General features: G+C 41.7%; 1 protein-coding gene across 2 annotated transcripts in view; it reads right to left on the bottom strand.

The window, feature by feature from the left end:
• Positions 1-8,036: 8,036 nt before the first annotated feature.
• The window catches only part of LOC307233166 (dual specificity testis-specific protein kinase 1), an 18,537-nt gene continuing 13,545 nt past the window's right edge, over positions 8,037-13,028 (bottom strand). For both annotated transcript variants that reach the window (XM_080004388.1, XM_080004389.1), the window contains 4 exons: positions 11,055-11,228; positions 10,842-10,925; positions 10,577-10,663; positions 8,037-10,468 (listed from right to left, as the gene is read on the bottom strand). In XM_080004388.1, the coding sequence (XP_079860514.1) occupies positions 10,364-10,468; positions 10,577-10,663; positions 10,842-10,925; positions 11,055-11,228 (450 nt within the window). In that variant the 3' untranslated portion in view covers positions 8,037-10,363. The remainder of the gene's footprint in view (positions 10,469-10,576; positions 10,664-10,841; positions 10,926-11,054; positions 11,229-13,028) is intronic.

The raw sequence follows: 13,028 nt of genomic DNA, 5'->3' as shown, positions 1-13,028 counted from the left end.
ACAAACCACACCATCCCCACACCACACGGTGCCATACCATCGTTCTGATGGCTCATTATTCTGAAACCCCAATAGTTCGAAAAATGTATTGGGCATGGACGACACCCTAACCCTAATCCTAAACGTAACCATCTCTAACCTTATACCTAAATTGAACCATCTCTAACCTTATACTAACCTTAACCACCTCTATCCTTTTACCTAAACTTAACCACTCTAACCTTATTCCTAAATGTAACAATCTCTAACTTGACATTTTTAGGACTATTGGGGTTTCGGAATAACGGGCCGTCAGAACAATGAGTAGTCCCCAATGTAAAAAGTATAAAAAGTGACATGTATTGTGAGACTACTCTTGCATATTTAGTTCACCCAAAAATGGGCAAAAAACACAAAAGGTCTTGAAAATCGTCGCCTAACTTCTGCTGCTTGACTTCAGGGGGTAAGGATCATTTTGGAATTAACGTTATTCGCAGAAGAGCAATCAATCTATACTGGTCCACAGACTACAGGGCAAGACAACGACATAATTAGCCTCTGTTTATGTGAAGATAACTCTGTAGTGGATGTTTTAAGGGAATGTCCATGCACACAGGAACATATTTCCTTTGAGATCTGTATGTGAATATACTGTACAGTGGCGGGATGGTAGCTCAGGAGGTAGAGCTGGTGGTCTAGTGCTCTAAAGGTTGCTGGTTCGATCCCAGGCTCCTCCTGCTAGCATGCTGTAGTGTCCTTGAGCAAGACACTTAACCCCTAATTGCTCCTGATGGCTGCGCCTGTCGGTGATTGAACAATTGTAAGTCGCTTTGGATAAAAGCGTCTGCTAAATGTAATGAAATGTACACGCAGAGGAGCATAAATGCACGTACTTATATATGAACTCCTAAAGCGGAAAAACTGTCCGTTACAAGCAACATCCACTCCCTGTCAGCAACAAAAAGGTAGCAATAGTTAATTTATTATTAATAATAAATACAATTATCCATATATATATTTGTGGTGTGTGGATGGTGTGGTTTGAGCAACCACAAACCAATTGAGAAATTACCTGGGTCTAGGTAATTGGGGCCCAGGATCAGTGTGGCTGTACGTCTGTTGTTCGTTGATTGGTCTAACGAGCAACAGGTAAAACCCCCATCCCTACACACACACAGGAGAGGATCCCTTGTCATGACATGCTGTCCATCTGCTCCAGGGCCCTGACAACGCCACTCAGGTGGCATGTGGTGGGCGGATCTGCTACAATATTTATTTTATTTAGTTCTGCAGCATCATTGTCCAACACTTGCAATTCATCATTTATTTATTTATTCAGTTCTAGATGCAGCAGCAAATAATCCACATCAAATCACAGACTTCCACCACAGTGGAAGTCAAAATGCTGGTATCAGCACCAAAAAATAACACAACAATGCAACCTTGACCATAAGACCAGTAGTAGTCTTGTGTAGATGTCTTTCCGGGTCGACCAGAACCCGACCCAGGAAGCACACCCGGATAGGGTCCAGTTGTCGAACGGACTGCGCAGGGTCCCTGTGACACAACTGCCAGTCAAATTGTCGGACACGGCTATGGCACTCCCTGCAAAACTTCCACATTTCAGCTTGTTAAAACAGGAGGCCTACAAAAAGGGATTATTGATTATCCAAGTTGCCACGACCACTAAACCTGAAATACAAACGTTCCTTCACCCTCAGTCAGCCTTTTGACAACTGAAGTCTATCGAGAGAGTGAGATATAAATAACAAAAAATCCTTTTACATATTGCAACATTGGTTTCACTCTCCACTACTGACACCAACTAATGGCCTAGTGTTGGTAAGAATCTGCTTTGTTTACCACTGGTTGCCCAGGCATTGCTAAAACATGGCATTCAATTACCATACCATGACATTAACCATGTCGCAAATTGAAATTGGGTTGACCTTTCCAGAACGTCTGTTCAGATTGAGGATGAAACCGATGAATCCGGCATTGTTAGTGCCACGCTTGACCTTCTGAAGAATTAATGGCTAATTCTCAAATGATCACCATCTGAGTTGTCTGTTATTTATATTACATTTGTGTTGATTGACCATGGCCATCCATGGTGCTTTAAGATAGAGGATCTTTGAGGAACTCACCAGTAGGGTGCCTTGCAGGCCAGAGCTGCCCCCTCTCTGAACCCTACATCCCGCCCATACAATTTGTGGTGGTCGATTGTCATCCTGCTTCGCCAACTTTTGCCTTTCACTCACCCGTCCTGCTCACACCCTCACAACCTCGCAAATACACACTCGTCACTTCGCAACCTCTAATGCTCTTTCTCACTCTCTCACTACTTCTCTCTTGTTGAGCAACCCAGTTTTCCCTGTCCTTTAAGTCTTGAAAGAGAATACGGATTGGCCTACATAGCACTGAGCAGCCACGTGGACTGAACGTGCGGCCGCACATGCACAAGCACATGCCACAAACCGTCTGCCACTGGATGGAAATGTGTCTCTTTACGCCTGCTCGCTCTTTGTCCCATATCCATAAATTTTCGCTGAGTGTTTTCACGTACCTCTCTTGCTTGCTCTCGTTTTCTTAGCCATTCTTCGTCTGAAGTCATCCCACGGTCATTCCTAAAAAATCTTCACCTTCACACAAGGCCCCAGCCTTACTTTGGTGTTTTTCTGGCTGTTTGATTTAAATAGCGAGAGGGCTCCCTTCTCTACGTACTGGCATTTCTCAAATGAGGCGACGGTATCAAATAGTGAAATTCGACTGAGTTGTTAGGACCAGAAGTTGAAAACCTGTTCTCAAAATATAAAACAAACTCCGTCAAGAGCTACGAACAACACTTTTATACTGTGAGCACACTGGAACAAATTATACAAGTTGGTATAATGGTATGTAGAACCGTGCTTATTATTGTGGCCTACTTATAGTTAGTGATGCTCAGACTCGCAAACGATTTGTTCGTAGCGAACAAATCTTTTAAATGACTCGGGAGTCGAGAGTCACTCGAGCAAAAAAGTGGGCCAGCAAGTTAAAGGTGCAGTGTGTAGAATTTTGTGGCATCTACTTCAGCGGTGAGGTTGCATATTGCAACCAACTGATTACCCCTCCACATCATGGCAGCCTTGGTGGAAGAGATGGTGGCCGTGAAACTCACAAAAAACGTGAAAGGCCCTCTCTAGAGCCAGTGTTTGGTTTGTCCATTCTGAGCCACTGCAGAAGAAACATGGAGATGCAGCATGGCGGCCTAGTGTACCCGTGCCCATGTAGATTATAAAACAGCTCATTCTAAGGTAACGCCAACACAATGATTCTTTTTTTCATGGAATTATACACTGCTTAAAACATACTTGTAAATATCATATTCCATTTCTGCCAAGTCCGTCGAAAAAAAGTCCAAGGCAAAAAAAAGGTCATGGCATTTGGCACAGTTCATATTGAATGTGAATTACCCTTCAAATTTCACCAGAACAAATTATTTTGACAGCGTTCAATTATTCTTGTGAGAGTTCCATTAACAACTCAGAGCCAAATGACCTCTTCTGACGCTCGTTCATCATGCGTTATACCAACTGAATCAAATGTCAGAAAATCGAATGACTCTATTTACTGAGTGACTCGTCAAGAACCGAATCTCAAAAAAGAGTGGAACCTTCCATCCCTTTTAATAGTCACTTTCGTGGATGAATCTTGTTCTTTTTATTACATTTCATTGCATATATGTATGAAAGTATGTATATGTATGTAACGAATAAACTTCTTGAATCTTGAATCTTGAATCTTGTTCTGAAGAACACTGCAATCCTGCACTGCTATCCTGCCTGGAACTGACAAATTAGACAGAGTAGTACAGCCTTGCAATTTTGACCTTGCAACACAAGAGCTTATTTCCATATTCCTTTATGTGGAATTTGAAAAAAAATCATGGCACACCTGGCGAGCTGTCACAGCACAGTGGTTGAAAAAAAAAAAACTGGTGTAGGGACTGTGTTGCATTTTACGTTGCACTTATTTAGCTGAATCTCTTGCCAAGAGTAATCCAGTATGTGTCAGGGACAACTCTAATAAAGTGTTTATCTGTAAATGTGTCTCTGCTTCGTCTTGTGGCCCGCACGCCCCAGCGCACACTGCATTTGCTTACCGGCAGATCTTGACCGCCTCAATATATGCCGACCATGTCGGACAGTATTACCCACCCAGATACAGGAAGAATCGCAAACCTGCTTGTGATTTCGAAGTTTGAAGTTGAACGCTCATTTCCGGTACCGATTGTCAATGGTAAAATTGTTATATACAGTGGCATTGTTATATAAAAACACAGACATACATTGGAACCAGAAAACACCATCTGAGTGAATACGATATACTGAGTAATACAATATTTTTTATTATAAATGATTTGAACCCAAAGTTTAACTAACAACCGATTTTTCCTTGACGTTAACATCCGCATTGTCTTTTTGTTGATAACTGCACTGTACAGTAGGTAAGATACTTTAAGATGTATGCTAGTATATCTAGACTTGTATAGAAGGGTCAAACCCTCTCCAGCTCTCCAGCACAGATTCTAGTACAAAGTTTTTCAACATGGCCGCCTCAAAATGCAATCCAATGTTCATGTTTTGATGCGATCAATGATTCCCAGGCTGGGCACCACAGCCCGTGCCCCGATGCCTTTTCATGTCCAGAAGGGGCCACTTGGAACCACTCCCTTCCTGGACGGGCCTCATGTAGGAGGTCAGGCACAATGGGAAAGGAGGTCAGTGGGATAACAAACGGCTCAGTCTCATCTCCCACCATCTCGCATCTTGTATCGGCACCCCAGTAAATCCTACATCCCTCCTCCCGGCTGCAATTACTGAAAACAACAATAATGTACAACCTCGAATTACACCCTCTGAAAACAGCTGGGCAGCATTCCCAGAATGTGACGATGATGATGATGGTGTGTGTGTGTGTGTGTGTGTGTGTGTGTGTGTCTATAGGACAGGCTGTCAATAAGTCAGACCTGTACGTGTCCTGGTGCTGGATGACCTGCAGGCTTTATGGGGATTTATGCACAAATATCCATTAGTGGCACACAATAACAACCCCAACCCCTCCACCAACACGTATACATTTACAGTATGGCTCTCTCAGCACTTCAGGAAGCCCTCATTAATTTAAGAGACGCGGCAGCTTGAACGGGCTTACCTCATACATATTCCCCTTTTTAAGCGCGTGGGTGAGCGTGGGTTGGTTCCGAGAAAATGTCAGTGGATTAAGGTGATCTCTCCCCGATTGGATGCCTACCATTAACTCTGATCGAGCGGGGTGCGGAGTCATTTTTTATTCGCGCCAAGGAGCCGCGGGACAATTGGTTATAGGTTGACACAGGGGGGTGGGGGCAGTGAGAAATGGTCCGAATGACACACGCCTTGTGCATGACGTGATCGGGTAAACACCGCTGAGATGGGCACCACACGTTTTCCCTTGAAGCGTTTCTTCAGGTAGGTTTTTTGCCCTGTGTCCGCTAAATCTGGATACAATCCGACCCGCCACTTCGACGCCGACACCGGAGATGAAATACTGTCCTGGCAGCCACTTGGCCCGCTGGTTTTATTACCACAGCCTTCCTGGCTAATCCGTCCTTGTCCACAATCAATTTCGGTGTCACTCTCCGATATTGGGTCACCTTTAGTCGTCCTCCACTTCGCCTGTCCTACTTAACCGTCGGGCAGATACGCAAAGGAGGAGATATTGGGCGCTTGGTGGGGAAATTAAGATGGCTCAATTACACGATGCTCCTGCTCCCTCCCTGTCATAACCCTCCCCCCCCACACACACACACACAACCCCGATCTTGTCCTACTTAAGTCAGATATGAAACAGGGGAGTACATGACAAACCCTAAGAGCAAATCACCACACACTCCACCTCTTGTAGCACTCTTTTTTTTTTACTTCCAAGTATTGACCTGAAAAACACCTTTCGTGACACACCTTCATGCACTATTTCACGACCGCTCCATCTGAATAACATGGGCCGTTGATCGCAGCCCCTCTGGATTATACTGAATGGCTCTGGCTCTCCTAGCTTTGACCTTTTCAGTTCAAATTATTATTATTTTCCTATTTTTATAATCATAATCATAGTCAAAGTTTGCTCAACCGAGTACTTGACATTCTCATATTAACGGATTTCCCCTTTATGGATTTGGACTTGTGGCCGATTTGATCTTAGCCTTGGTAGCAGAGGGGTCTTGCAATGGCATCATTTGGTGGATGGATGATCGTCCATGCAGGGATCTGAACAGTGTAGTTCATATAGGGCGGGGATTGAGCGGAAATGGACGGCATCAACAATAAAATATTACTGATTTTATTTTTAGAATTTAATTGGAATGTTTAATTAAATTTTTTATTTTTTAATTTAATTTAATTTAATTTAATTTAATTTAATTTAAATGGATTTCATTGAGTTGAATTGAACTGAATTTTTTTATTTATTTTTTTTCACGTACCTTTAAATTCCTTCAAAGGATATTTAAACAGTTGGCCCACGGGCACTTTGCTGAAGAGTGACTTGGCTGCTTGCGGTGGAAAGAGTATTTAAAATATGTGCTCAAATACATACTGGCCAAATATTGTACCTACTTGTGTTTAGTAAACATATGTGCTTTGATGAAGTTGATGATGAAGTGTGAGTAAAAATCATTACTTTCAAAGCCTGGAGACCCTTCCTTCACACACTCGGGCGTTGATGTTTCTTTCTCGCCCATGCTCTAGTTACTCCGTTCCACATACAACATAAAATTTGTAGCTATTTTGCATTCTGGTCCACAGCGCCGAGTAATGAAAGTCTTTAAACACTATCGGTTGGTTTTACATGGCAGTTTCACTCTGGCCTTTATGATAAGACGCATGCACATACACTTGAACAGGTCCCCACTACACACACACACACACACACACACACACACGCGTGGAACGTGCACTGTTATCACTTGAGGGGGGCATTTAGATTAAACTTAATGGCTTCAGCCAGAATTGCAGAAAATTATTATCTGGCCAGCTTTAGGCTACTTATATTTTTATCCACAACTTACGGCTCTGCCATACTCTTAGGCCTCTCTCTCTCTCTCTCTCTCTCTCTCTCTCTTTATTCTAATTATGCCACTGAGAGCGTGACACAGACTATTGAATTATTTAGCTCTGCTGAGCAGCAAAGGAGTTTGGTGTTTCGGTGTTTACTCTCCCAACCTTAGTCGTTTTATTTAACACACAAGTGGAATCACTGCCTGAGCAAAAATTATATTTGCCCTACAGCAAATAGGCGAGCAGATCTAATTCTATGGAATGAGATAAAATGAAGAAATATTAGTAAACACAATATTATGTGTGGCAAACAACAAATATGAGAGAGAAAACACGTGGCATTATCATGGGATCAATATTTTGGGTGCGCCAACTTCAATGGAATAAAAGATATTTAACTGAATATACAGTAGTATAATGTCCAAGGAAATGGTATGTAGTCCACTGACACCTCGTGGGCACATTGAGTCAATGCACCCATGCACTTAAAATCGACTTAAATATTAAAACTCTATTTAAAAGTCTGAAAAATTCAACCTTTCAACTGGTATATGTATTTTTTTTTCCTTTGTGAAAAGTTTTTGCCTCATTTTATGAATGGTAGAATCTTTTCCGTGTTTAAACTTAATGTGAAATCTGTCTAATTTGCTGACAATCACAAAAACTTGGCATTGACTTAAATTCTCTCAACCTTGAATTATCACCTCTGGTGTATCCATAATTTAGAAGCATTATTGTCGGAGGGAGGTTTGGGCTGTTTGTTCAAGTTTCTCAAGGAAGTTTCTCAAGGAAGTTTCCAACAACTTTGGTGTGTGATGACCCTCCAGATCTAGGATAATTCATGGATAATACGAAATGCTGACATTTAGGAGTGCGGGGGAGTGCATATGTTAAACGTGGAAAAATAATGACACATTTGTAACAAAGATGTAACAAAGTTTTTAAATGTTGAGAAATCATTCAGACATTTAACTGGTATAGCAATTTTTCTGAAACATACAACATTAAAGTATTGTCCTTGAAGTCAGAAAGGTTTATGAAAATCTGAGAAGTGCCATGAGTTTAGCCTTAAATGTGAGACAATTTCTGATATTTAGCATAAATAATGAAAAAAGGTGAGCCTGGGGGGGGTAAAAAAGTTTGGCGCCCTGTGCAGTAAATTACAGTGACACACTTTTCTGTAGTCACAGTCATTGTGAACAGCACCCACGCACAAATACATGAAAGCATGGGTCAATGAGTGGCCTGTGATTCATAAGCACTCTCAAGGACACCGTGGTGAATATGCTGAAAAGACATCTGCTTCAAAGGCACAGAAATAGCACAAATGGAGAGCTCCCCAACGGGTCGCAAAGTTGCCAGGTTACCGGGCATGAAAAGACCAAGCCCAAAGCACCGTTAGATCCCAACTCTCCATGATGGAGACTATAAAATATACACTGCAAAAAAATAACTATCTGCCAATGGGATGTGCACATTGGAAAATGAATGGGATGAGAACATTTGACTTTGGGAAATCTTGATATACCTGTAAATGTTCTTACTTTTTTTTTTCCTTGTGGAATAGTCCATAATACTTTGTATTCTTAAAATTTGCTAAAATGTCTAAAATTTCTTTTTGGAATGTAGGGCATCAAAGTTTTGCTCGTTCTTTCAAAAAAAAGCTACTTATTTCTCACAAGATATCCCTAGAATTAGCAATTTTCTTCAGTGGAAAGATAGTGGAAAGTTGTATTTCTATAGACTTGGAATTCTATAGTTGATTAATCTCAAAATAAGTAAGTAATATAAAATAAGTTATATTCTTTATTTCATGATTTTTTAAGATTCCATCAATATATATAGGTTTTATAATTTCAGACATTTAAGAAACACTTGTTAGACATGTGTTTGTTAACAATTAGGGTTTCATTTTTTTGCAGTGTATATCCTTTTTTATTATGTGGAATGCTGATCTCCAAGTTTGTTAAATATATTTTTCTAATTTTGGAAATCAAATAAACATGCACACTTTACAATTAGAATATAATATAAATATGTGCTGTAGTGGAAATATTCACAGGGTAAACGTAAAATGTATATCAATGCACTCAATTATGAAATATGGACCTGCATTAATAATTTACAAGTATATGAAAGGAATTAATACATTTATATGAGGCTAGAATTGTTGTTTGTATCATCCAAATTTATCTTTGAAAGATCTAAGAAGTAATATCTGAGAACTTGTCAAAAGGCAAATCTGAACAACAGTATTTGCATGTAATTGCACATATTAATCCCTTGAAAACAATTGGTTCCATTAATTCACTTCATTTTATTAAACGGGATTAATGAACATGGATCCATAAAAAAAAAGGATGGTGGGTGGGGTTCCTCTCACCTTGTACGTAGTTGCCAAGAAAAGTGCCTTTAAGAATTTAACCAGATTTTTAGAAAAAAAACCAACATTGACAACTCAGCAACAAGAGTCATTTCATGCCAAACTGTCGTCCAAATAAAACATTAAAGGGGTCTTTCGTTTTTTAAACCAAAGACATGGAAAAGACTAAATATTTATATGTTTAATTCAGTAAAACCAGTACAATAACATGAGATGAATAATGTCAAAGAAGACAACGACCAGCGCAGCAGCAACAGAAAATGAGATCCCAGAAGAAAATGATTTATAGGAATAATAAATAAACCGAAACTCCTTCACACTGTGGGAGTGCCGTCTTTTCTGATTTCTGTTCTGTTGTGCCGTTGCGTGTGTGTTCCTTCAAAAAAGGAAGGAACATTAAAGCTGTTTAAAGGAATGCAAGACAGATCAACAGATTTGCTCATCTGTATCGTTTAAAGACAAAACAAACCCAAGTAAGGAGAGCCATGATGTAAAGGAGGAGATTATCCAAATCTTTTTTTAGTAAAATAACACATGCAGAAAAAAATGAAAACAAAAATCTATCGTAAAACAACAATATACACCGATATCTAGGAGTTTAACTACTTAAATAATTGTGTCTGTCACACGCATGTGTGTGTGTGTGTGTGTGTGTCTGTGTGCCGGTCAAGTAAAGTGTCAATGAGTTAGGACAGTTCCTGCTTTCCGCCACTAGGTGGCGCACTGCTGCATCTAACTCAGTACTCCCATCAGTTCAGTACAGACAAGAGCCTCTGCCGCCATCTGAGCAGTGAGGGAGGGCAGAAAACACTACAGCCCAGCCCAACTGATATTTTTGTCTCTTGTTCGGTCCCGTTTCATGTCGACGCGCCGACAAAAGCCAGAGAGAGTCCAGAGTCCTCACATTATCAGGTCGCGGTGCTCAGCTAGAGCTCAAGTCGGAATTTGTGGCCGATTCCAGGCTCTCTGCTATCTCCCCCAGCTCGTCCAGCAGTTCTGTGAACGCCGGTCGCCTGAAAGACTCAACCTGAGTGGGGAAGAGACCGCAGGTCGTCAACGATGATGCATTAAATCTGTACTTATTTCACAGCGTCGTTTCTTTTATCGTTTGCACATTCGTTACTCTTTGACCCACCAGACAGCAGCTGGATGCAAGCTCCAGGACGCGCTGGGGACAGCCGCTCACCAGCTCGCTGAAAGCCTTCACGTCAAGGCCGTAGTCCTGAACACGAGCCAAGAAAATCAGAAAATCCTAATAATGTCACATTAAAAGCTAATGGCTTTATTTGTACTCTGTTGAGGAGGAGGCAGGCTCCGATAGTCGGATCCCTTTGCGGATTCGGCATAAAGCCGGAAAAATGGTGGTTCTTTCCTGTGGAAGGAAGTGTGTCAAAATTCACCTGTGTTCTGGGAAGAATTTCTGGATCTGCGGGGATCATGGCTAGGATCTCACACAACACAATCCCAAAGGAGAACACATCCACCTGCGGAGATCACAACACAACGTGTTGATCACGCTCGGGGTCATTTTAACTACGGGTTATTCCCATTTGAGGCTCGTCATCCCTGAGTATAGTATGAAATACAATACGATTTCGGGTTGTATTCTGTACCTTGCGGTCGTATGGCTCTCCGCGGAGCATCTCGGGGGCCATCCAGAAGGCAGAGCCCACCAGAGACAACTTCCTGCCAGGGTCTTTGACAGGGAGATCCACCACCTCTCTGGCCAGGCCAAAGTCTGTCACCAGGGCCTCGCGGCCACGCTGCGTCACTCGTATCAGGCAATTCTTTGGAAAAAATGGGAAACAGAAAGTTAAGTATTGTATATTTATATATATAAATATACAGTATATGTATATATATATATATATATATATATATATATATATATATATATATATATATATATATATATATACAGTGTATATATATATATGGATGATATATATATACACAGTATATATATATATATATATATTTTTTTTTTGAGAGATATATATATATATATATATATATATATATATATATCCTTATTGATAAAACAATTGATCAAACTTAATAAGACATTTGATTATTAACAACTAAAACCACCACAACAAATGCACTTTGATTCTGTGGTGAATTGGAAATATCTCGCCAGCAGGGGGAAATGTGGACGCTTGTTGAAACTTGCACTGGGCAGAGGGAGCCAGTATCAAAAGTCGGGCTTTAATAGTTTCTTTCTGATCAACAATTTATACACATTGCATTGCTTTGGATATTTAAATTGCAGATTAGATGAGTAATGCGTAATGGCTTTATGCATTCAGTCAGTGAGCGTCTGGAACAAGACCTTGTTGTGGAGCCAGACACGGAAGGAAGGACTCAATGGGGTCTGCCGTCACCACCCGAGGTGCTAAATAATTCAGCCCGGGTCGAGCCTCTATTGACGGACGCAGCGGCGCACCAACAAAACCTCACAAGTAGACGTGGTATAGGGTGGACAAAGGCTGACCCATGGTGCATTGAGCGGCTGTAAAGTTCGGCATAAAAGGATGATGGCTGAGGGTGTGACGAGGGAGATGAACAGAGAGGAAATTAAAATAATTATTTTTGAGGTTTTCTTTGTGTGTGTGCGTGCGTGCGTGCGTGTGCGTACGTGCGTGCGTGTGTGTATGTGTGTGTGTGTGTGTGTGTGTGGGTGTGAAGGAGCGCTGATGATGGTAAAAGCAGACTGCCAGGGTCCGTGCTGTCTGCGTAACCTCGGCATCTGGCTCCCATTCCGGAATGAGCTGTAAGGGCCTTTCCCCCCTTCCTTCTTCAGCCCCTTTTCCATTCAGTAGCCTGTCATTACACGCCTCTCCCAGGGGAAAAAAAACAACAACCGAAAAAAAACTTGGGTCTCACTCCTGACCGCTAAATTTAGCACTGGCCCCTCACTTCCCAGCCAAGAAAAGCAATCTTTTTTTCAGGGAGCAAAAAAATGTTTTAGAGAATGAGAGAGTGAAAGGCTGAAATAAAGATCTGGGGGCCTGTTAAACTGCCTGGACCAGCATGGGGGGGGGGGGGTCTGTTTGGAGTATTTCCTTCACAACTTTGTTTGTGGTGAAATCTAGCGGATCTAATCCTCAGGAGGAATGACGTCATGACCAACTCTTTAAAGCCACGTGGTTGCAACCAAAAGGCCGGTGAACTTCTATTGACACAGGCTTTTCTTGCGCTCCTTTGAAAACTCCCAAACTCGGCCATTAAAAAGTTCCACAATTGCTTGTAGTCAGTGCAAGGGTAAAAGCATTTTTCCGTCAGAGGATAGATTGTGTGTGTGTGTGTGTGGGGGGGGGGGGGGTGGGGTGGGGGTGACAAGAGTTATTTGTTATTTGGTACTGCGGAAAAGGACAATTACTTTGTGGTGAACCAGCCTAATGGAAGCAAGTGCGATATTTGTGTGCGCATACAGGGGAACAGAGCACACACACACACACACACACACACACACACACACACACACACGCACACACGCACACACGCACACACACACACACACACACACACACACACACACACACACACACACACACATGCACACACACACACAATGGCAGAGCATT

This window comes from Zeus faber (assembly GCF_960531495.2).
Source record: "Zeus faber genome assembly, chromosome: 7".
NCBI lineage: Eukaryota > Metazoa > Chordata > Actinopteri > Zeiformes > Zeidae > Zeus > Zeus faber.
Note: the sequence above shows the minus strand (reverse complement) of the source record. Positions and strands in the feature narration are given on the sequence as shown.